Source organism: Podarcis muralis, chromosome 13, assembly GCF_964188315.1.
Source record: "Podarcis muralis chromosome 13, rPodMur119.hap1.1, whole genome shotgun sequence".
Classification (NCBI taxonomy): Eukaryota; Metazoa; Chordata; class Lepidosauria; order Squamata; family Lacertidae; genus Podarcis; species Podarcis muralis.
In genome coordinates, this window is record NC_135667.1 from 38,012,755 (window position 1) to 38,038,178 (window position 25,424).

At 49.4% G+C, this 25,424-nt stretch overlaps 1 protein-coding gene across 5 annotated transcripts in view; it reads right to left on the reverse strand.

The window, feature by feature from the left end:
• Window positions 1-1,372: 1,372 nt before the first annotated feature.
• The window catches only part of SYT3 (synaptotagmin 3), a 65,036-nt gene continuing 40,984 nt past the window's right edge, over window positions 1,373-25,424 (reverse strand). For 4 of the 5 annotated variants that reach the window (XM_028702170.2, XM_077917424.1, XM_077917423.1 and 1 more), the window contains exons 6-10: window positions 11,315-11,435; window positions 8,938-9,109; window positions 6,700-6,829; window positions 6,227-6,347; window positions 1,373-3,229 (exon numbers count right to left, since the gene is read on the reverse strand). In XM_028702170.2, the coding sequence (XP_028558003.1) occupies window positions 6,261-6,347; window positions 6,700-6,829; window positions 8,938-9,109; window positions 11,315-11,435 (510 nt within the window). In that variant the 3' untranslated portion in view covers window positions 1,373-3,229; window positions 6,227-6,260. Of the gene's footprint in view, window positions 3,230-6,226; window positions 6,348-6,699; window positions 6,830-8,917; window positions 9,110-11,314; window positions 11,436-25,424 lie in introns of those variants that run through there. The other variant, XM_028702171.2, reaches the window with a different exon arrangement.

Here is a 25,424-nt window from a genome sequence, read left to right on the forward strand (position 1 = left end):
GGCAGTCCAAAAACACCTGGAGGCATAGGTTTCCCACTGCTGATTAATGGAATTTTTGAAGTTGGCTGTGTGCAGCAGGCTAGCAGGTTGGGGATGCCAGAACCTTTCTCCCCAATGTCTAGTTTTCTATCTGGAGGCATTCTTGACATAGTCCTTAATGGTACAGCCCCCCTTCCAAACGTGGTCTTCCTGAGAAGCGGGAACGGTTTTCTCAGTGATCTTTGACCTGAACCTTTTTGCCGTGTTTGTCTGAGGTCCTGCAATGTACCCAAATTCAGCCACCCTTGGGAGCTTCATTTCTGTCTAGATTCTTGGTCGGGACTTGGGTACAACTATTCGCCTGGATAACACATGCTCACCCCAAAACACAGACGCAAACTGGCAGGACAGGATCTCCTCTTCCTGTCTGGAAGGCCTTGGCTACATAGAGTCTTGTGTGGCTGGCTGAGGGATTTCATACAGACCAGCTGATGCATTTTTTTTAAATAAAGAAAACAAGTATGTATTGAAAAGTCAGAGCAACTGCGCTAGATGCGTGCTAGATTTTGCAGTCTGCAACATGATCATTCTATATAGCCAGAGATGGGGCACCTGTGGACCTCCAGATGTTGTATTCAGATTCCTGTTAGTTGCTTAGTCATGGGTAGGAGTTGTATTCTCAACAACAGCTGGAGGGGGGCTGGTTCCCCATCGCTACAGTGTCAGGCTCTAAACCCCCCACCCCACACCCAGTGGTGTAGCGTGGGCTGCCAGTGCCCGGGGACGTGTGGAAGGGGGGGCTAGGGAGGAAAATGGGCAGAGTATGCATGCACATTCAACTGCCTTATGGCGTCCGTGTCACCCAGGAGATCACAGCTGCAGCGATAAGAAGAGTTGTTCTGTTGTCTGGAGAGATCACTTCCTGGTTCGCATGGAGAAGCTGTTTTCCAGGAGCCCAGCAAGAGAACCATGCAGCTTTAGTGAGGCAACACTGGGTGTTGAAATTTTGCCCCCCTAACAATTTTGTGCTCTGGATAACTGCCGCTGTGCCCCGCTATGCTACACCACTGCCCACCCCACCCCAAACTTAAGATGACACAGTTGTCTGTAGTGCCGTTCAGTCACCAGGTTTGCCGGTAGAATGGATTTATATGGAAATGATTAGGACAATGTTTCTTGGGTTGTTTTTGGACTACAGTTCCCATCATCCCTGGCCACTGGTTCTGCTTGCTAGGGATGATGGGAGTTGTAGTCCATCAACAGCTGGAGACCGAAGTTTGGGAGACACTGGACTTAGGAGAATGTTTCTGAGAGAGACAAGCCCCAAACGATTTGGAACCCACAAACCCAGCTTCAGCCCTCCACTGCTTCAATCTCATTGGTCTTAAAGATTGTGTTTTTATCCAGTTTTATTGATGTCACGGTTTTGTTTTGTTTTAGCAGCAGCTTCAAGTTCCAAACCTATTGCAGAGAGAGAACACCTTCCGGCCCCCTCCCCTCCCCCACTTGTGCCGGGCGGGTTGGTACCCAAGCAATTGGGGGGGAGGTATATGGCTTCTCCAAAAAAAAGGGGGACAGAGGTTTAGGAAGCAGGGCTGTTTTTCCTGTTTTGTTCCCCTCCCCACTTTCATTTCACACACTTTTTTATATTATTAAAATAAATAAATAACCCAAAAAAAACAACCCAACCATAAACAGGACAGAATCTCAATAAACGAGAGGACGGACAAAGACAAAATGACGAATGGACGTGCGTTTTGGGTGGGTGGGGGCATAGAAGGAGGAGGGCAAGGGCGGGGGAAACAGAACACCTTTTGACATTCCAAAGAAGAAGAAATTCCGGAGGGGGGGGGGGAGAGAGAGAAGCAGGGAGAAAGAGCGACACGAGCAGGACTTTTATAAGACAAAACTAGGACACCTGGGTTCTCTGAACAGGCACTCCCCCAGCTTAAATCTGGGAACCAGCCCGCCTACCCAAACCGGGCGGGAGGCAACCATGCAAGCTACAGAAGAACTAAATTAACAAAGTTCGGGGAAGGAGGGGGGAAGAGAGACACTGTTACCCCCATACACTTACACACACACGCATACAAACAGTCCAGAATCAGTTGACTACGCTGGGAGTTCAGGGAGGCCCCAATCCAGTTTAAAGGAGGAGCAAAACATGGGCTCCAAACTTTGTCCATCGTGGAGCCTTTCGTGGTGACTACAGGCCACCTTCTAATCCGCGCTGAGAAATGCCGCGGCCATTTTCAGCGTGGGCGGGCACAGTCGGACACAACTGGCAGTGCCCCCCTCAACCCTCTCTTTGCCAGTTGCCCCTCTGGGCAGAGTAGCGAGGGCAGGAAAGCCCCAACATCTCCCCCTGCCCCACATGCAGACTGGAGCAAAGGGTCCCGCGTGCATTCTCGCGAAATGGGAGGACCTTTTCCCTCTCTGCCCCCCATCTAGGCAGCAGAAGGAACCACTCCCTGTTCTCTTGCCTCATCCAAGAGGCCTGTTGTGACGAGAGAAAGCAAAGAATAGAGAGGGAGCCCAGAATATTCCCTCCACCCCACCACACAAAAAAACATCCACATTCCCCAGCAGAGGGTAAACAGTCACTTTGTCCAAAATTCACAGCTAGGAAGAGAGCGAAATCCCATACTTGGGAGTGGGGAGGGAGAGGGGAGAAGGTTAAATCTGGGAACCTGTCAAAGAATGTCCCTCCTGCCCTTCCTGGAGTCTCTGTTGCTTTTGCTGTCAAAACTCCCAACAGAGCAGTCGCCTGGCCCACAGGTGTGTTTCGTGAAGGGGGCACCTGTTGGATTCCTGCCTGCCATGCAACTTGCTGAAAAGGTACGGGACTTCCGCCGGAAAACGAAAAAGTGGCGCGCCCGAACTCTCCAGCCTGACCCTTCGTAGCAAGGACTCCCAAAACATGCGTGTCACCCACTGCCACCTCCCGTCCCTCCCCGATGTAAAAAGGACGAGGGGGGAAAGGGGGAATGTCTTTCCGCTCTAGACGCCCAGCACGCACAATTCCTGCCCCGCATGGAAAATGCTCCTTGGTGGCTGCCTTTATGGCTTTGGAAAAAAATAAATAAGATGCAACAGGCAGCGGTTTCCTGGGGGATCAAAGAAGGGCAGAATCTCACACCCCACCATATCAGGCGCCCCCCCTCCCCCTTTGCTGACAGTTCCTGTGGGGTGGGGTCGGAGGAAACAACAGTCCAGAAAGCTCCGAGGCTGAGCGCACATCACTGGAACCCTAAAGAAAGGAAAGGAAAATGGATGTTGGTTTCTTTGCTGCTCCTTCTCCCCCCTTCTTCTCCACCCACTCGGCCCATTCCCAAAATGTCAGATTTTGTGTTAGGAATGTTTGAGATCACCATGTTTTGGCCCTGGAAAGCACAACAACCGCGAGGTACCAGCACACATTTTAGTCTAGGTTGGGCATAATGGGAGAGAGGCAAAAGGGGAGGTACCTTTTAGACAGCAGCATTTGGGATAGGATGGAACTGGGAGTTGGCTGGTAGGGATGGGAGCCTGTGGCCCTCCAGGTGCCGTTGGACTACAACTCCCATCATCCACTGGCCATGCCAGCTGGGGATGATGGGCATTGGAGTACAACAACATGCAAGAGGGCCAGAGACTCCCCATCCCTGCTCTGAACAGTGATATTCTCTAATTATTGGAATTTGTATACTGCTTTAACTGTGGTTTCAGTGGGGTTTAGTTTAGTGTTGTGTGTGTGTTAGAAACAGGTTGGTACAGTGGTACCTTGGTACTCAAATGCCTTGGCTCCCGAACAAATCGGTTCCCGAACACCGCAAACCCGGAAGTGAGTGTTCTGGTTTGTGAACGTTTTTCAGAAGCCAAAAGTCTGACGCAGCTTCCGATTGAGTGCAGGAAGCCGCGCCTTGGTTTTTGAACTGTTCCGGGAGTCAAGCGGACTCCTGGAACGGATTAAGTTCGAGAACCAAGGTACCACTGTATTACTGATGGCATCTGTCTGTCTCAAGAGACAGTGAAATGCGCCTCCGAGGGTGAAGTCAAACTGTTGGAGAATCACAGCACCAGCTGTGGCTGCAGAGACCGGTATGGCTGATGGTATGGCTGAGAAGTGTACAAGAACCAACATATTTGCACGTCCTCTGTCCATCTCTCAGCGCAGGTAATCCACCAGGGTTGTGCTGGAGTTGTTGGCATCTGTCTGTCTCAAGGGAAATGGGAGTGTGTCTCTGGGAGTCAAGTCAAACCGCTGAGTTAACAGCACCCAAAGTCAACCCCCCCCCCCCGCGGGGCACTAGCCTGGGCAGGGTGTATGGAAGTCCTGGGCTGCCCAGACGACAAGTTCTCCCCTGGCTCTGGCCTCCCCAATGTGATTCAGACGAAAGCAGAGCAAAACGTTTGGCAGCAGGAGTTGCCAGAAGGTGACATCCCACCCTCTTAGGGACTCCACTCTGGATTTGTGTAGGATTTAATCCTTAGTGGTTGGCATTGAAGGGGGGGTGGGGATCCTACAAATCCCATATGAACATAATCCACAATATAATAAAATGAAAAGACCATCCAACCAAATCCCTTGGTGTTTTAGGTAAAGGTAAAGGGACCCCTGACCATTAGGTCCAGTCGTAACCGACTCTGGGGTTGCGGCGCTCATCTCGCTTTATTGGCCGAGGGAGCTGGCGTACAGCTTCCGGGTCATGTGGCCAGCATGACTAAGCCACTTCTGGCGAACCAGAGCAGTGCACGGAAATGCCGTTTACCTTCCCGCCAGAGTGCTACCTATTTATCTACTTGAACTTTGACGTGCTTTTGAACTACTAGGTTGGCAGGAGCAGGGACCAAGCAACGGGAGCTCACCCCGTCGCGGGGATTTGAACCGCCGACCTTCTGATTGGCAAGTCCTAGGCTCTGTGGTTTAACCCACAGTGCCACCCGCGTCCTGATTGTGGCATTTGGTTACTTAAAACCAAATGCCTTCCTTACTGTAAATAAACTAGAGCTTTCTTAAGTTACCCAGGCATGTTCCCAGTTATGACAGACAAAAGGGGGGGATTGAAAGCATTAGTACAGCAACGTGAACTTGAAAAACCCACAGTGAGCAAGGGGACAGGATTCTTGGATGGGCCCTGCTACTTTAGGGCAGGGGTGTCAAATTTCCATTCCAAAATGAAAACCTCATTTATCAAATGGGCAGCTTGTGAGGTGACAAATGAAGACCTCTGTGTATGTTTTTTTTAATAAAAAATTAAAACCTAAGTGGGGCAAAGTGTTGCTGCAAGTGGAGCAATGCATCCAATAGCCCTCCCTTGGCCACAGGCCAGTTTTGACCTGCTCAAAGTGGGGAGGGAAGGGGCTTCAGAGGAGCTGTAAAAGAGCTGCCTTTGACTCCCTCAGGTGGTCAAAGGGGGGAATCGCAAGCAAGATGAGTGACCAAGGTACTGGTATTATCATCATCATCATCATCATCACAGTTGTACATTGGTTTTCAAACAGCTAAGTTCTCAAACATTTTGCCTAATGAATGCTGCAAACCCAGAAGTGACTGTTCCGGTTTGCAAACTATTTTTGGAAGCCGAATGTCCGAAGGGCTTACACGGCTTCCGATTGGCTGCAGGAGCTTCCTGCAGCCAATCAGAAGCTGCGCTTTGGTTTTGGAAATTGAGCGGACTTCTGGAATGGATTCTGTTTGACTTCCGAGGTAGAACTGTATTATTATCATCACCATCACTATCATCATTATTATTTATTGAATTTATATACAGTGGTACCTCAGGTTACATACGCTTCAGGTTACATACGCTTCAGGTTACAGACTCCGCTAACCCAGAAATAGTACCTTGGGTTAAGAACTTTGCTTCAGGATGAGAACAAAAACCGTGCTCCGGCGGTGTGGCAGCAGCGGGAGGCCCCATTAGCTAAAGTGGTGCTTCAGGTTAAGAACAGTTTCAGGTTAAGTATGGATCTTCGGAACGAATTAAGTACTTAACCCGAGGTACCACTGTACCACCCCATACCTGGAGGTCTCCGGGCGGTTCACAGAACAAAACCAAAATATAAAACCACAAAATATAGAATCAAAATAAAAACAGTTCAGTGGTTTAAAAAGTTCAGTGCAAGGGTTTTTTTTTTGCCCCTTAAAAAAAAAAGTAACCAGGGAAGCATCTCCAAATTGCACTAAAGTTATGCCTTGTGGGTACATTTCTCTCTCTCCCCCCCCCCCCGCGCTGCCGTGCCCCCTGCTGCCATAGATACTCACAGTCCCTGGTGGCAAAGGGCTGGTGGTGGTTGCCTTAGTCCGACTGAACGCTTTCTACTACGATGCTGGGTTTGTCCCGCGCTGGAGGATTCTTGTTGATGTAGCTGTTCAAAGTCTTCTCCTGAAGAAGGGGAGAGGAGGAAGTGTTCAAAGGAGCAAACGGGATGCTCTCAGCTCCCACCATGATCCCAAATCCCACTGACGGCATTTTGAAGCCACCAGCCTTGCCCTCTAACCACCGGATGCTACTCCTTTGCCTGCTTTTCCCAGAGAGGACCGGGGCGTCCTTGCTCCCCCGTTGTGACCCAGCAGATCACACCCCTGGCTTTTCAACGCCACGCCCCCACTGCCTCTAAGCCAGGGTCTCCCAAACTTGGGTTTCCGGCTGATTTTGCACTACAACTCCCATCATCCCTAGATAGCAGGGATGATGGGAATTGTAGTCCCCGCTCTCGCTGCAATGCGAGCCTCACCTCCACTAGCTGGTGCCAGTGCTCGATGGGTTTGCGTGGGTTCGCCAGCATCTCGGCCCAGTGGTCCCTCCCGGGTGCGTCTGCGTCGCTGCCCACTCTGCACATCCCGATGACCTCGTTGTGCCCAATGCTGTGGAATAAGAGAATCATAAGGATTGCAGAAGGGGCCACAAGGGTCATCTAGTCCAACCCTCCGCAATGTGGGGGATCTTTTGCCCAACGTGGGGCTCAAACCCACAACCCTGAGATTAAGAGTCTCTCATGTTCTACCAGCTGAGAGAAGAGGATGAGCAACGAATAGGGTGGGGAAGGGGGCACGATGGGACTTCAGCATTGCGGCCCGTGTGTTATAAATCAGTTTAACTTACCGTATTTTTCACTCTATAGGACGCACTTTTCCCCCTCCAAAAATGAAGGGGAAATGTTTGTGCGTCCTATGGAGTGAATGCAGGCTCCTTGGCTTCAGCGAAAGCAACGCAAAGCCTTTGGAGCGCAGTGCGAGGTCCCGCTGCGCTCCAAAGGCTTCTGGGTTAGCAGCGCAAAGCCTCCGCAGGTCAGTGGGGTGCCTTCACCCTGCTGCCCTGCGGAGGCTTGAAAGGCTGTCCCCAAAGCCAGAACAGGGAGACGGAGCCCTCCATCTCGCTAGCAGCGCAAAGCCTCCGCAGGGCAGTGGGGTGCCTTCACCCCGCTGCCCTGCGGAGGCTACAAAGGCTGTCCCCGAAGCCTCAAGCCTTTGGAGTGCAGCAGGAACTCGCGCTGCGCTCCAAAGGCTTTGGGTCAGCGAAAGGAACCCGAAGCCTTTGGAGCGCAGCGCGAGGTCCCGCTGCGCTCCAAAGGCTTCAGGGATCTTTGAGGCTAGTGGTGGGGGAAAGCAACGCTTCCCCCCACCGCCAGCCCCACAAGCTCGGGGGCCAGTGGCAAGGCTGCACGCAGCCTTTGCGCTGTTCCCCCACCTGCTCTTGAACGCACCTTGAACGCACCTTGTTTTAGAGGGGGAGAACAAGAAAAAAATTTTTTTTCCCTGTTCTCCCCCTCCTATGGTCCGGTGCGTCCTATGGTCCGGTGCGTCCTATAGAGTGAAAAATACGGTATTTACATTGGGCTGTAACCAAGCCTGGCCCTATTCAGAGTACACCGATCAAAATAACTGAATCTAAGTCAAGTCCATTAGCGTCAATGGGCTTCCTCTGGGTAGAACTAGCATTGCAATCTTGGGACTGGGGATGGAGAAAGACTATTAAGGCCATTTTAAAAAAAAAGCTTGCTATGCCACTTCCCAACTTAAAGAATTAATAGTTTAAGATGGGGATGAGGAACTCCTCCAGATGTTTCCGGACTTCCCATCATCCCTGACCGCTGGCCAGTCTGGCTGGGGCGGATGAGAGCTGCAAGTTCCCCATCTCTGCAGTAAGAAATGGTTGTGGCTGCGGGCAGCAGGCTGGCGACACAAGGAAAGCTTGCTTTGTGCAAACGAGCCAGACTCTCGTCTCTGATTCAGCACTGCAAGGCTCCTATGCAGAAATAACATCGAAGCAGCTCTTACAAAAACAACAATACCTGCCACACTAACGTTTTCCTTTCAAGGTCAAGCAGAAGAGGATGGAACCAAGGGATCCTGGCTCCCAGACTCCCATTCTGTGCTCTGCTTCCCATCCTTCGAGAGAAGCGAGAAATCCTGGCACTCAGCCCCCTCCCCTCATTTAAAAGCCCCCACTCGCCTTGCAGAGAACTCAGCTCTGGCTCCCATTTCTGCACAGTCAAAGCAGGAATTCCAGCATTCCTGTAGGTTGCACTAACTTTCCTGTGAAGCGTGGGGGCCCTCCCTTGATGCATCTTGCCATTCACTAGACACCAGGTTCCTCCCATGAAAACCTGGTCTGGATTTTCCACACCCCTTTTGGAAGAAGCAGGAATCTCAGCTCTTCCTCTAGCTTGCGCTGCCTTTTCCTGAGAAGCCGGACGTCTTCCCTTGCCGCCTCTTGCACTGCACATCATGCCATTCCCTGGCCTAGGAAAACTGGGTCTCTGCCTCCCCGTGTGGTCCTGGTTCCTAGTGTCCCCTTTGCCAGACCCCACACATCCCTTTGGTCAGAGCTAAGAATCCCAGAGTTGCCTTATTTTGGCAGGTTGGCAAAGAAAGACAGTGGGAATCACTGATGCCCAGAAGAGACTCATCTGCTGAATGGAGAATGGAGGGACTTAGGGGCAGAGTGCGCACCTGTGTGCGTTGTGCCTCACCAGTCATAATCCATGACCGCCAGGGTGATGCTGACATGCTCCATGCTGTCTTGGGGGATGTCAAAGACGAGGGCCTCGTTGTAACTGGGGTTGAGCGTGTTCTTCTTGATGGACGTCTTGCGCTTCTTCAGCCGCCTCCCTTCGCACATGAGGGATGCCTTGACGTAAGGATCTGGAGAGAGGAGGCTGACGGAATTATGGGGGAAGCAGACCAGGCCCGGTCCATGCTGCCTACATGCCACCGTTCTCCCCACCCCTGCTTTTGGATGCCGCCATCTTGACAGCGGTTCCAGTCCCAAGATATGCTTGGCCTTTGCGGTTTCTGGGCAGTCCCAGGAAGTGCTCCCCAGTCCCACCAGAGATGACCTCTAGCGGTTGGGGAACAGCGCCTGCCAATCGTTTTTGCTCCAATGCTTGGATGCCCGAGATGGGATGTGACACTTGGGTGAGGGTCAGTGGGCACAACCTCGTCCAACTCCATACAACTGTGATTTCCGGGAGAGAGAAGGGGGACTTCAGTACACCTGAAGGAGCGTCTCCACCCTTGTCGCTCAGCCCGGACACTGAGGTCCAGCTCCGAGGGCCTTCTGGCGGTTCCCTCCCCGCAAGAAGTGAGGTTACAGGGAACCAGGCAGAGGGCCTTCTCGGTAGCGGCGCCCACCCTGTGGAACGACCTCCCATCCAATGTTAAGGAAATAAGCAACTATCTGACTTTTAGAAGACATCTGAAGGCAGCCCTGTTTAGGGAAGTTTTTAATGCTTGATGTTTTATTGTGTTTTAAATATTCTGTTGGGAGCCACCCAGAATGGTTGGGGAAACCCAACCAGATGGACAGGGTATTATTATTATTAACGCTGAGGGCTGAAAAACTACTTGCCCCCAGAATATTTCAGGTCTACACCTCTCCCCAAGCACTGAGGCCCAACCTGCCAGAGCCAATTCCACATTTTATGACTCTCAAAGTCCATCCCTCCATGTCAACCATATGAAGGCTGCTTTGAGCAACTACCATAGAGATGCAATCGTGTTCTTGGTAGCTGCCTAGAGAGTCCCACCCAGCGTGTCCCAACCATTTGCTTCTCACCAACCATACAGCCACCTTTTGTGTCCCACGCTCTTCCTATTAATAGGCCCCGAATCCTGCCTTATCCCACTATAGGGCCACCCTTACTGTAGACACAGTTCCACCCACCATGCGTCACCCTGCTAAAACCTAGCCCAGGGGAGGGCAGCTATCAGGCTGATGGGACCTATTTTTTGCCAGGAGCTCCAAAGTCTACCAATCAGGTCCAGATGCAGAACAGTGCCTCAGATGGGTGGACACACATACACAGAAATAAAAAACAGGGTGCCTCTGAGCACATGCTCAGTCCAGGAGGTTTCCAGCACCGGAAGGAATAGGCCTAGCTAGACCTGGCATTAAACATATTCTTGCATTTCACGTGAATGGTTTTTTGTAATGCAAATAGCAGCTGCTGGAGTGGTGGTGGTAAATAATTATCGTACTGTAGCAGGCACCATCAGGTGGATTACAATAGGCAGCTTTGGAGGGGAGATTTCAGCAGCACAACAAGGAAGGAAACGGTTAAACTTCCTGTCTCCTCCTGCTGCAATCTCTTAAGCATCAACACCCTGCCCCATAGCTGCTATTTGCCTTTTTTTTAATGTGACCATAAAATGCAAAGACATTATTTCATTTCATTTAACATCACATGCTGTTTGTCCCTGAGCTCACACATCCTTTCGCACACAAAAATCGCTCCTAGTCCCCCCACCCGCTGCCATTTTCTTAATTTCGGCAGTCTCATTTGTGGGGGGAAAGAGCTGTGTTGTTTCTGCTACTGTTAAACTACCCTGGTCAACCTACTGCAAATAAGCCACAGATTCACTGGATCCCAATATGCTATTGGTGCCTCTCTATCCTAGCTGCCTAATATATTTCACCACCACAACCTCCTTTCCAGCATTACTTTTTTTCTCCTCATCTTACTTGCCCGTATTTTTCTCCTGCCTCCAAGCCCTTTCCCTCTCTGGGGTCCCTTACTGAGCCCCAATGTGGGGCTCCACTGCTTGATTCAATCCGAACGTATTTAAGCCTCCAACCACACACTGGATTGGCCAACATACCAGCCAACACATGGGACTGATCAACACATTTTGCCGCCTAAAGCAAAGAAAAAGACGGTGTGTGTTACTCACACTTCCCTAAATAGAAGCTGACTCCATGACACACAGGGAGACAGCGATGTCCCCCAACACCTCGCCCCTGCTGCCCTTGCCAGCACCTGCCCCCTGTGACACCCACCTCACTTGGCCTAATGATAGGGCCGGCCCTGCTACAGCCCTTCTTCCCCCACGGCTGCCCCGCCGGCTCACCAGAAAATCCAGTCAGATCCATGGCTTTGAGGTTGGTGGCCTTGATGATGGTGACCGTGAGGCGCCCAGCAGTGGGCAAGTAACAGAGAGAGAAATTCAGCTCCCCCAAATCCGCTTTTTCCTGTGAGATGGGAGAAGATGAAGAAGAAAACAACGTGGTCAGTAAAAGTATCTGGGGGAGAAGGAAATCCCAGCACAGAGGAGGCCGCCTCGCTGGAATCTGGCAGCATCAGTCAATACGGTGGCTGGAGAGGCATACTGTATCATGATATACAGTCGTACCTCAGCAGTCGAACGGAATCCGTTCCAGAAGTCTCTTTGACTTCCAAAACATTCTGAAACCAAGGTGCAGCTTCTGATTGGCTGCAGGAAGCTCCTGCAGCCAATCAGAACCTGCGGAAGCTGCATTGGATGTTCGGGTTCCAAAGAATGTTTGCAAACCGGAACACTTTCGGGTTTGCGGCGTTCAGGAGCCAAAACGTTCGACTCGCAAGGCGTTTGACTTCCGAGGTATGACTGTATAATATAAAATAATGGGTTAGTCCTACTCAGAGCAGACCAATTCAGTGATTTCTATAGGCTTACTCTGAGTAAAACCTAGTTGGCTACAACCCAATATTTTAATATTGTATTTTATCGTTGTGAGCAGCCCAGAGGAACCATGTTATTAGGCATCCAGTAAAAATGCTGAATAATAAGGAGTAAAGGCTTTCAGATGGAACCTCCAGTGGCGTAACAGGTTAAGTGTATCTGGTTGTTAACCTGAAGGCTGGTGGTTCGAGCTTACCCAGGGACAGCTGTGGGCAGGATTCCTGCATTGCAGGGGGCTGGACTAGATGACCCCTGGGGTCCCTTCCAACTCTACAATTCTGTGACCTGGTCCAAAGTTGCGCTGTTCTGTATGTGTGTCACGTGCTCCTTAAAACCAGGCCCAGTCAATGGTCTGGTTGCAGCATTGCACAGTTGTGCACCATTCAACAGTATAACAGAATTTCACATCGGAAACTAACATAACCGCCCTCATATACCCAATTAATTGTATCAATAATACATTGCCCATCTGATATAAGACACATGGCAAGCCCCAAATCAGAGCATGTTGTAGGCTTTGTTTCAAACTGCTCTAATCTGTGTTATACCCGATTTATTCAGAATATTAATAATTATTATAATGAATCTGTTATCACCAATGCATTCCCTCAAGTGGCCCCTTTTCCTCATGCTGTCAATGGGCATTTGTTTACTTGTACTTGGATTATCCAATCTCTCAAATACATACATATATACCGTATTTTTCGCCCTATAGGACACACTTTTCCCCCTCCAAAAATGAAGGGGAAATGTGTGTGCGTCATATGGGGCGAATGCAGGCTTTCGCTGAAGCCTGGAGAGCGAGAGGGGTCAGTGCGCACCGACCCCTCGCTCTCCAGGCTTTGCGCAGCTCTCCGCAAAGCGCTGGGCTCCCGCGGCTTGCGGAGAGTTGCCTGCATGCTGAAGCCTGGGCACGCTGAGCTCAGTGTGTCCAGACTTCGCGCAGCTCTCTGCAAGGCGCAGGAGCCCGGCGCCAGGCTCCCACGGCTTGCGGAGAGTTGCCTGTTCTGGGGGCTGGGGTCGGGGGAAGCTCGGGCTTCCCCTGCCCCAGCCCTGCGCCTGGGGGAAAAATAATAATTTCCCCCCCTTTATTTCCCCCCCCCCCAAAAAACTAGGTGAGCCTTATGGGATGGTGCGTCCTATAGGGCGAAAAATACGGTAAATACATATATGCTACTTAGCATCTTCCCTACAATGCAAGAAGAACAAGCTAGGCACATTTATTCTCCTTCTGCAAAAAGGTAGCCGAGGAAAATCTGTGCAGCCACACAATCCTCAGGAGAGACATACACAAGGAACCCACCATATTTCATAATAATGTTGGAATCAACTGGATTTTGCCAAATTTCACATTATAAGTTACAACCTTACGGATACAAACCTGATGGAATAATGCTGGCTTTCTTTAAAAGCTTAAACAGGGAATGTTGCTTCAAAAATCTAACCAATGTTTGCATTAGGAAAAGCACCATGGAAAACAAAATCTCAGAACAAAGAATTTCAGTGTTCCAAAGATGGGCTGGGGAGGAAATATAATAAATTTCATTTCCTCTGAAGCAGAAAAGGCGAGAGTATCAGCACACAGGCATACCTTACTTTTCTGTGTATAAGACTATGGTTTTTTACTGAAAAATTAGGTTTAAAATAGAGGGTTGTCTTATACATGGGTAGTACCTAGGGGTGACATGGGATTGGTTGAGGCCACGAACCGGAGATGGTCTGCAGCATGTTATTGGTGTCTGTGGCAAGGGGTGGTGTTGATTGGGTGTTAGCATCGTTGGCCAGGCAGGTGAGTGATTTTCTGGGTCACCCTTCCCAAAAAAGCTCAATAACTCTGGGCAATCTCTCTCCATTTTCCGTCCCCAAAACAGCGGGCGTCTTATACACAGGGGCGTGTTATACACGGAAAAGTACGGTATTTCCCAATGTAGTTGGAATTCAAATACCAACATGGATCTTGGAATTCTGCTGGGCTGAACAGATATTGTGGACTCTGCTTATGTCAATTTCTATCCCAGGGTATTATCACCTGGGGAAAGCGTTTTAAAAGCAGCTGCGGTGCACAAATGAGAGAGAGAGGGAGGGAGGGAGAGAGAAATCAGAAGGCTGGGAGCAGATCATCTTTCATAAGTTGAAAGATCTGTGTACCAAGACCACAAAGAGCGCAGGTGAAATTGACAAGATGGTAGACAGCTAATGCCAATTTCACATCCCCGGGCAAGATGATTTGCTGCTGCTCTTTGCGACCTTCTTGTTCGGGGATGGGGGATGCACACACACACACACACACACACACACACACACACACAAACACAGATTCTGTGCAGATACTCAGTGGGTGACCAAAACATGGAGTATCTGTGAGTATCACACACCAGGGTTGGAACAGAAATATATGTTTGTGCGTGTACATGCATGTGCGTGTATTAAACACACACACACACACACTGGCTCTATGAGTACGGAGGGCCTAGTGAGTCATTGCATAATTAGCGCTGAATTTTCAAGGCTCAGCTGCTGTGTTTGATGGCGTGCATATATATACACATATGTTCAGAAACTCTGCAGATATTTGAGACCTTGTCCCCAGGGTGGCTGTTCTTTCCCAAGAAGGAAGAGCGCAGCAACATGGTGAGAAGGAAAAGGCCTCCTCTGATCAGTGGCCCCTTAGGCCTACTTTTCACTGAGGTGGCAAACTGTATCATCGTCATCATCAATTTATGAGTTTCCTCCTACACCATCGTCTGGGTTCTATTACAACACACTAGACAAGGCAGCTTCCAGCGAACATCTCAGAGAGAAGACTAGGCAAGGACCCTTCTCCCCAAAATCCAGGGTTTTTTGGCGGGGAGGGAATATTTTCATACAGAGAAGAGGACACACTCATCCAAGTCCCCACCCCAGCAATGCTTCAGGGGAAATCTAGTCTTTAATATTCCTCACGAGCCAGAATCTTGTTGACAGTGCTCCTTGGAGCCTAACTTTCCTGCTGAGGCTGGTTATCTAAAACCCACTTATGCATTCAGTCTAAATATTGCATCCATATAGAAAATTATATGTCAGGGACAGTAAGATTCTGACCTGTCTCCTCGGCATCCAGCTTACTCTGAGCGTGACCTGCAAAAAACATGCTGCAGCGTCAATTGCTCCTGATCAGGATACTCCATTCCAACCCCATTTCCATATTGTTGTGGGGTTCCCCTCTTGGCATTTTCTCTGAAGATTTGTCGTGGTTTGTTTTGCATTTCTGAAAACACTGGGTTTTCTCCAGACTTGCCGATACCTCCCTCTTGTATATTGGTGGTGCAATTTTGCCTACATAAAGATGTCAGGGGCCACATTAGGCTTCTGGTCCTGAGGCTCCCCATACTGGCGCTACATTGGGCTGGTTCATCTCTCGGTCATGAGGTGCGCATGTGGAATTAAGTCCTCATGGACGATTTGCCACGGAACGTTTCCCTCGATGTCTGCCAGCATGTTTTGGCAAAGATGGTACATCTATTTGGCAGTTAGAGCAGCAGTTCCCAATTGGTGGTCTGCTGGGGGGGGGGGGGCGGATGCCTGTGGCCCCATTCACATAACAAAAACTACCATAGAGATTTCAAAATTTTCAAAAGTAGTGGGGTCCATGGCTAGGGTTTTGAAAAACACGGGATCCACAATACAGTGGTACCTCAGGTTACAGATGCTTCAGGTTACAGACTCCGCTAACCCAGAAACAATACAGTGGTACCTTGGGTTAAGTACTTAATTCGTTCCGGAGGTCTGTTCTTAACCTGAAACTGTTCTTAACCTGAAGCACCACTTTAGCTAATGGGGCCTCCTGCTGCCACCGCGCCGCCGGAGCACGGTTTCTGTTCTCATCCTGAAGCAAAGTTCTTAACCTGAAGCACTATTTCTGGGTTAGCGGAGTCTGTAACCTGAAGCATATGTAACCTGAGGTACCACTGTACCTCAGATTAAGAACTTTACCTCAGGATGAGAACAGAAATCGCGCGGTGGCACGGCGGCAGCAGGAGGCCCCATTAGCTAAAGTGGTACCTCAGGTTAAGAAAAGTTTCAGGTTAAGAACGGACCCCCAGAACGAATAAAGTTCTTAACCCGAGGTACCACTGTACTTAGCTAATTGGGAACCATGGGCCTAGAGCCATCCTCAGGAACCATGCCCATTGCAGGCCTGGAACCGGCAACCCCGGTTACCACAGGCCAGGATTTCAACTGTGTGCCACCCTGGCTCTTGGCTGTGGAGGGCTGTTCTTCCGTTTGGGCATTTGGGTTGCTGGCATGAGGCAACTCCCTGAAGGAGACGGGGAAAATGTTGAAGAGACAGTGCTGGTGGACAGTTTTGCTAGCGGCCAGTCTTCCTGCTACCGGTGTTTGGAGTCCTGCACGCTCTTGGAATTGAGCTTGCACACACAACCTCCCTAAAATAAAACCTCACCGCCCCAGCTTAGGGCATCGATGCACATCTCTCAGGCCTTGTCTAAATCAAGGCGGTGCTTCTCACTGATTCATTCCTCTCTGCCGCCTCTGCGTCTTCTCCAACTATCCTTTTTCTTTTCTTTTTTTTGCTTTGGGCTCATCCGTGCCCCGTCATGCTCCCCCCCGGCCGCCGCCGCCAATGCTCTCTCGCTCTGCCTTTCTTTCTCTTAGCCTCAGGCCCCTTTGGGATTTGGCCTGAACAACGGCCAGCAAAGCCCTCGCTTGCCCCAGAACAAGTGAGTTGGCAAAGCAGGCCGGAGGGCTGGTGAGTGGAGGCCGGAGCGGGGGCAAGGGGGGGCGAGGAAGAAGGGGGGGGGGAAAGGCTTCATTAATATTGATGCGGCTGCAAATGGGATCGAGCTGGTAAAAGGGTATGAAATATTCACGCAGGAAACAACGCGCCGCCTGGTAAGACCAGGAGTCTTGGCATCCTCTCGTTGCCCCTCTACCAAGTACAGTGGTGCCCCGCAAGACGAATGCCTCGCAAGACGGAAAACCCGCTAGATGAAAGGGTTTTCTGTTTTGGAGGTGCTTCGCAAAATGAATTTCCTATGGGTTTGCTTCGCAAGACGAAAATGTCTTGCGAGTTCCTGCAGGGTTTTTTCCCTTCCCCCCCTTTTTCCCAAGCCGCTAAGCCGCTTATCAGCTGATCCGCTAAGCCGCTTAACAGCTGATCCGCTAAGCTGCTAAACAGCTGATCCGCTAAGCCGCTAATCAGCTGATCCGCTAAGCCGCTTATCAGCTGATCCGCTAAGCTGCTAATAGCGCTAATCCGCTAATGGGCTTGCTTCGCAAGACGAAAAAACCGCAAGACGAAGAGACTCGTGGAACGAATTCTTTTCGTCTTGCGAGGCACCACTGTAGCTCAGGTTCCTGGCCTCCCCCTCCTCTGATGCCAGACATTCTTTATGGTGGGGTGAGGGGTGTTAAGGGATTGGAGAACCACAGGAAGTTTCTCCAGTGGGATTGTCCTCTCTGGACACCCCACCCGAAATTAGGTTTGCATGCCCAGTTTTTTCTTTTCCTGGTAAGGGCCGTTGTGCTTTTTAGCAACCCTATTAGCAGGTGGGAATGCCACAGGTGCCGTTTCCACCACCATATGCCTGTGGTTCAGAAGCCATCGGTTCAGCTTCTTCCTGTCATGCAGCTGTGGGGTGTGTGTGTGTGTGTGTGTGTGTGTGTGTGTGTGTGTTTGTGTAGAATCTTTTCTGTAGAGTCTTTTCAGTCACATGATGAGTTTGGCCAACATATGCTATCCAGGGCAAGGCAATATCTGGTTTCCAACATCGCGATATATCACCAGCTAAACATCCTGTATACCTGAAGGAGCGTCTCCACCCCCATCATTTAGCCCGGACACTGAGATCGAGCTCCGAGGGCCTTCTGGCGGTTCCCTCATTGCGAGAAGTGAGGTTACAGGGAACCAGGCTGAGGGCCTTCTCGGTAGTGGCGCCCGCCTTGTGGAACGCCCTCCCATCAGATGTCAAGGAAATAAGCAGCTATCTTATCTTTAAAATACATCTGAAGGCAGTCTTGTTTAGGGAAGTTTTTAATATTTAATGCTTTATTGTTTTTAACACTTGATTGGGAGCCACCCAGAGTGGCTGGGGAAACTCAGCCAGATGGGCGGGGTATAAATAAATAAAATAATAATAATAATAATAATAATAATAATAATAATAATAATAATAATAATAATTGTTGCAATATATCACAATGTCTGAAATAAGTATGGAGCTATTTATTGGCTGGCTTCATGGCTTTCCCCCACATTGTGATTTTTACACAGCATGCGCAACATGATTTGCAATATATTGCCAGGTGATGGTAAACCTGTATCTGGGTTGTGCCCCTTTAGACAGCGGGTGAAGACTCGCATCATGCAGCCTGTTTCCCTCCTCCCCGAACCCCATTCCCTCCTCCTCATAGATATACCACTAGCCAGAGAAGGCTGGTCCATTAGGACAAATGGGGCACAGCTCCACCTGCTTCACTTTGCCCACTGCAAAAGTCACACAAAAGAAGTGGAAGGAAGAGAAAGTCCTGACCAAAAAAGAGTGGCTAGCCAAGGTGATGGACTATGCCGAAAATGGCAAAGATGACCGTGAGGATCAGGCACCAAGGTGATATGAAATTCAGTCAAGAAGAGTGGAAGAAGTTTATAGAATATCTTAAAGACCACTGTGTACACTTAATAACGTTAGCAGGATTGTTGTAACACTTATAATGTAATATGTGTTGAGGTAAAAAAAGGAGAGAAAATGGATTAGAAAAATGTAATTAGATGCAAAAAATATAGGGGGAAATTGGAAACCGGGCCGAGGTGAGGGGGAGTCCGAGGAATCTAAGTAATCTAAGTAAATCCCAGGAGTGTAAAAATAAAAAATGATGTGAATGTATTAGAATATTGTTTAAAAATGAAAAATGAAAATAAAATAAAATACAGTGGTACCTCGGGTTAAGAACTGAATTTGTTCTGGAGGTCCATTCTTAACCTGAAACTGTTCTTAACCTGAGGTACCACTTTAGCTAATGGGGCCTCCCGCTGCCGCCGCGTGATTTCTATTCTCATCCTGAAGCAAAGTTCTTAACCCGAGGTACTATTTCTGGGTTAGTGGAGTCTGTAACCTGAAGCGTCTGTAACCTGAAGCGTCTGTAACCCGAGGTACCACTGTATTTAACAAAAGTCACACAAAATGTTTGCTATTATATCACCACCCTGTGTATTATTCGTTGAAGTACTCAGTTTGCCACATGCCAGTCTAGAGGGATGTCCCTAGCTGTCAGCTTCCTCTGATGTTTTTCCTGATGTTTAGTAGGAATCTCCTTTCTTGAAGCTGTTGGTTCGAGTCCTACCTTTGAGAGCAGGAGAAAAGAAGCCTGCTCCCTCTTCCCCAAGCAGGACACACTCCTCCTCCTGCCATACCCCTTTTCTGTAGACCACAGGCCTCCCAACCTTGAATGTTTTGCCCATCCTTGAACTCTGATAATGTTTGCATGGATGGTGAAGAGGGAGTGGTGTGGGGGTAAATTGTTGCTATGCCTGTTTTCGCTTCTGGCCCCCAAAAGGCTGCGTAGAAGGAATCTGGGCCTTGGGCCGAAAAGGTTCTGTGTCCCTGGTACAGTGGTTAGAGCCAGGGAGACAGAGGTCTGAAACTCGCCCTCTCACAAGGCTCGCTAGGTGACCTGTGCCAGTTGCCCCCTCCCTGCCTAATCTCCTTCAGAGATCCATCGTGAGGTGGGGAGGAAGTGTGGTGTAGTGTTAGGAGCCAAGTTTCCCAAACTTGGGTCGGCAGCTGTTTTGGGACTACAATTCCCATCATCCCTGACCACTGGTCCTGCTAGCTAAGGATTATGGGAGTTGTAGTCCAAACCCAGCTGGAAACCCAAGTTTGGGGGACCCTGGTTTAGAGTGTTGGACTGGGAGGACCTGGGATATAAAGGATCAAATCTCCACTCAGCCAGGAAACTCAATGGGCCAGTTACTGTCTCCCAGTCTAAGCTACCTACGTCACAGGTTTGTTGTGAGGATGAAATGGGGAGGGGGAGAACCTTGAGATCCTAGGAGAAAAGGTGTGTGTGTGCAAATTTGATCAATAATACACACACACACACACACACACACACACACATATATGTTGTGCTAAGCTCCTTGGACGAAGGGTGGAAAGGTGCAACAAAAACATGGAGCAGACCCAAAGAGGAGTTTGTATCGCCCCTAAAAAACTACTCAAGTAAGGCTGGAAAACAGTTTCTCAACAGGTACTTGTAGAATATGTGCCCTGCTAGTTCATGTTCCTTAGTTTCAATGGGTCTACCCTGAGAAAGATCAGCACTGAACATAGTCCTAAATAGCTAACAGTCATTTCTCATGTCGCCTCCTTTAAATTCAACACGATGAAGGAGAAGACTGATATCACATGATATCACTCTTCAAAATGCCCCAAAGGCCTGTCACAGAGAAGAGAGGCAAAGACTTGCTCTCTACTGCTTCGAAGGAAAGGACTAGATCTAACAGGCTTAAATGCCAGGAGGGTCGATTTCAGCTGAAGATTAAGGAGAGCTTTTTGATGGCAAGAGCAGATCAGTCATATCCACACCATGTGTTTGGAGCACTCTTGTGACACTTGAAGCGTCATGGCTTCCCCCAAAGAATCATGGGAACTGTAGGGTGCTGGGAACTGTAGCTCTGTGAGGGTGGGGGTCCTCCTAGCAGCTCTCAGCACCCTTAATAAACTACAATCCCCAGGGTTCTTTGAAGAGTGGATTTGACACATGTCAACAATGGGACCTAGTACCAGAGGTATGAGGGGCGTCCACTCACTGGGGATCTTTAAGCAGAAGCTCGATCACTCTTGCACACGGAAACGCACTTTGAGAAGGAGCACTGGATGCTGCCTGATACAGAGTCAGACCATTGAGTATTTCCCTGTCCTACCTGGCGATGCCAGGGATGAATCGTGGGACCCGCATATTATTCTCCCCACAAAAACAGCCCCAGAACAGGTGCTATGTTAGTCATCCTTTCCTTGTTTGGAAATGATTCCTTGACAGGTCACTTGGAGACTATTCTTGTCATTGGCAACAAAGTGAATGGCTGTTTATAAGCCTAAGGCAAATCCTGAGTTAACAGCTAGGGCTGTATCAAACATTCATCAGTGAATAGCTATAGCTATAGATACAGATTAGTGATGTGTGGAAGTGAGAACTGGACCATAAAGAAGGCTGATCGCCGAAGAATTGATGCTTTTGAATTATGGTGCTGGAGGAGACTCTTGAGAGTCCCATGGACTGCAAGAAGATCAAACCTCTCCATTCTTAAGGAAATCAGCCCTAAGTGCTCACTGGAAGGACAGATCGTGAAGCTGAGGCTCCAATACTTTGGCCACCTCATGAGAAGAGAAGACTCCCTGGAAAAGACCCTGATGTTGGGAAAGATGGAGGGCACAAGGAGAAGGGGACAACAGAGGACGAGATGGTTGGGTAGTGTTCTTGAGGCTACCAGCATGAGTTTGACCAAACTGCGGGAGGCAGTGGAAGACAGGAATGCCTGGTGTGCTCTGGTCCATGGGGTCACGAAGAGTCGGACACGACTAAATGCCTAAACAACAACATAGATACAAATACAGGTAGGGGTTTTTTTGAGAAGGAACTCAGGGGGACTGAATTCCCTTACCTTTAAAAAATTAAATAATTATTGTTTTGTTGGGGTGGGGGAGGAGGGCTGGAACGGATATATACCCAATGCCTGAGTCAAAAAAATCCACCTCTAACTGTAATCAATAAAGCTGTGGCCATTTCTAATCCAGATCATTGTCTACTTGAGTTTATCAATCACATCTTAAATGTAGCCATTGCCCAGGGGTGGCAGTGGGGGGTTGGCACTGTGACTGGGCCCGCAACAAACAAACAAATTTCATGGTGAGTTCCCCTACATTTTTTCCAGAAAAACAACAACACTGGATAGAGATGATAGCGATAGAGATAGAGATGGAAAAAAGGAAGGTGAATTGTTTTTCAAAATCTGTGTGGGTATGCGTTTTTATGTACAGTGGTACCTCGGGTTACATACGCTTCAGGTTACATACGCTTCAGGTTACACACTACGCTAACCCAGAAACAGTACTTCAGGTTAAGAACTTTGCTTCAGGATAAGAACAGAAATCGGGCTCCGGCGGCGCGGCAGCAGCAGGATGCCCCATTAGCTAAAGTGGTGCTTCAGGTTAAGAACAGTTTCAGGTTAAGTACAGACCTCCGGAACGAATTAAGTACTTAACCAGAGGTACCACTGTATGTAGTAGTATTTATTGCCTTTCTGGGCAGCTGCTTGTGCTTTTTTTTTTTTTTTTTTTAACCTTCCACAGAGCTGCTTCTTCCTAAAAATGTGACCCCAGCCAATCAGAGAGCAACTTAGGGATGTGATGACATCCCTCATGCCAAACAGTCCTGTGAGATGTGGCACCGAGGACAAGCATAGCCAGTTCGGAGCGAGGGCGTGGGCCGCCACATCGAGAAAGAAGGCAAGTGGGAAACCGGGCAGCAGGGTGGGGGGCGTGTTTCTGCTTGGCTCTGTCGAAATAGCGGCACCACCAATTTCTGTTAGGCCAAAATTATTTCCACGATTCACAGGCCTGAGCTGTCTTTAGCACTCCAGTTCCTTTGGCTTGTGGGTAAGCCTCTCCCTTCTCCACCCCCCCCCCCCAAAGTGGAGACATCCACACAGCACCACCCGTCTCTCTCCTTGGTTCTCCCCCCTCCCCACCCTGCCCGCTACCGACATCAGCTGGTTTCCCAGAGCTCAGGAACAAGATTGCAATCAATGACAATTGCATTCAACCGGGAGGACATTTAGGGCTCTGAAGGTGAGGGGGTGGAAAAGGAGGTGGCTGCAGGTCTGGACTGTGGGCGGGGGGGGGGGGAGGGTTGGTAAATCAAAGCACCTGTCATAACCAGGGAGACTGAGATGAAGGGGCATCGGGATGGCACAGGGAAGGAGGCGGGAGAGCGGACTGTCTGCCTCACACCTGACTGCCCTAATTAGCCACCGGCTTCCTGAATAACAAATCCAGCTAAAAATATGCACTAGGGAGTTGGGGGAAGCAAACCTGCTTTGTGCTGACGCCAAGGGAAAGGGTGGCAAGGAGGGGGAAGCCGACAGGGATCAGGCCGAAGCCTGTTTAGCTCAGCATCCTGTTCTCCCAGTGCCCGACCAGATCCCTAAAGGAAGCACGCGAATAGCACCTGAGGGCAGCAACACCCTCCCCACTTGCGTCTCCCCAAAACTGGCCCCCTCTCCGACAGTGGAACATATCCATCCATCAGGGGTACCAGCCACTGGTGGACTTATTTTCTGTGGATTTATTTATTTTTGTTATTGTTGTTGTTTAGTCGTTTAGTCGTGTCCGACTCTTCGTGACCCCATGGACCAGAGCACGCCAGGCACTCCTGTCTTCCACTGCCTCCCGCAGTTTGGTCAAAGTCATGCTGGTAGCTTCGAGAACACTGTCCAACCATCTTGTCCTCTGCCGTCCCCTTCTCCTTGTGCCCTCCATCTTTCCCAACATCAGGGTCTTTTCCAGGGAGTCTTCTCTTCTCATGAGGCGGCCAAAGTATTGGAGCCTCAGCTTCACGATCTGTCCTTCCAGTGAGCACTCAGGGCTAATTTCGTTAAGAATGGATGCGTTTGCTCTTCTTGCAGTCCATGGGACTCTCAAGAGTCTCCTCCAGCACCATAATTCAAAAGCATCAATTCTTCGGCGATCAGCCTTTTTTATGGTCCAGCTCTCACTTCCATACATCACTACTGGGAAAACCATGTACTATATGGACCTTTGTTGGCAAGGTGATGTCTCTGCTTTTTAAGATGCTGTCTAGGTTTGCCATCGCCTTTCTCCCAAGGAGCAGGCGTCTTTTAATTTCGTGACTGCTGTCACCATCTGCAGTGATCATGGAGCCCAAGAAAGTAAAATCTCTCACTGCCTCCATTTCTTCCCCTTCTATTTGCCAGGAGGTGATGGGCCCAGTGGCCATGATCTTTCTTTTTTTGATGTTGAGCTTCAGACCACATTTTGCGCTCTCCTCTTTCACCCTTAACAATCCTTTAAAGCCGTCTGACTGGGAGCTGAGGAGTTAATAGAATCATAGAGTTCATAGAGTTGGAAGCGACCCCAAGGGTCATTGGGACCAATGCAGGAAGCTCAGATAAAGCACCCGTGACAGATGGCCACCCAACCTCTGCTTAAAAACCTCCAAGGAAGGAGAGTCCCCAACTTCCCTCCACTGTTGGAACAGCTCTTACTGCCAGAAAGTTTTTCCCTGGTGTTGAGTCGGAATCTCCTTCCTTGCGACTTGAAGCCATGGGTTCAAGTCCTGCCCTCCAGAGCAGGAGAAAACAAGCTTGCTCCATCTTCCATTTGACAGCCTTTGGAGTTGTTAAGGAGACCCTTAAAGCTACAGGTCCCATGATTCTTTGGGGGAAAGCGTCATGAGTCGCACAAGAGTGCTTTAAAACACATGGTGTGGATGTGACTGACCTGTTCTTGCCGTCAAGAAGCTCTCTTGAATCTTCAGCTGAAATCTACCCTCCTGGCATTTAAGCCTGTTAGATCTAGTCCAGCCTTTCTCAAGCTGTGGGTCTCCAGATGTTGTTGGACTACAACTCCCATCACCCCTAGCTAGCAAGGCCAGAGCTCAGGGATGATGGGAGTTGTAGGCCAACAACATCTGGGGACCCACAGGTTGAGAACCGCTGGTCTAGTCCTTTCGTGTGAAGCAGCAATAGAGCAAGTCTTTGCCCCTCTTCTCTGTGACAGGCCTTTTGGGCATTTTGAAGAGGGGTATCGTGTCTCTTAAAGCGATACAAGAGTGTGGCATGGATGTGAGAACGCCACACATGTATGCAAACATGTACCGTTCTCTCATACATGCATGCACACTCACACGCAAAGACGCCTCACACACACTCAGTTTGATGGGTTGCTGTGCAGCAGCCGGATGAATTAGGGCTCCCCTTCCCCAAAATGCAGAACAGAAACCCTGAGAACAGCTCATGGAGGAACAGAATGAGCTCTTTCTCCCAGGGATACATGCTCCAATTCCATGCTGCGTGGTGAAGAAAAGGGGCTTCCCAGAGACTCCCCTGCCCCTGACTCACATGGCATGAAGCATCTGAATCACCAGTCCCAGTTAGATACGAGGATCTTCAATGATAGTCAAACAGTAAATAAGATAGGGAAAGACTTATTAGACATATGGGAGATTAATGAGAAGGGCCAAAGCACTCAAGCAATAATATGGGATGCAATGAAAGCGGTGATGAGGGGAATTGGCATTAGGGAATCCAGTAAATTGAAGGGTGGGGTGGGGTGAAGAAAAAGAGATGAAAAAGGTAGAGGTAGAAATTAGGATATTGTAAAATCAATATATTCATGATAAGCATAAAAGATGTTATGCACAATTACAGGTAGAAAGGAAGGAGTTAGAAAATAAAGATATGGGAAAAGTGCAGAGGGATTTGATATTGTCAGGGGTTCAGGAG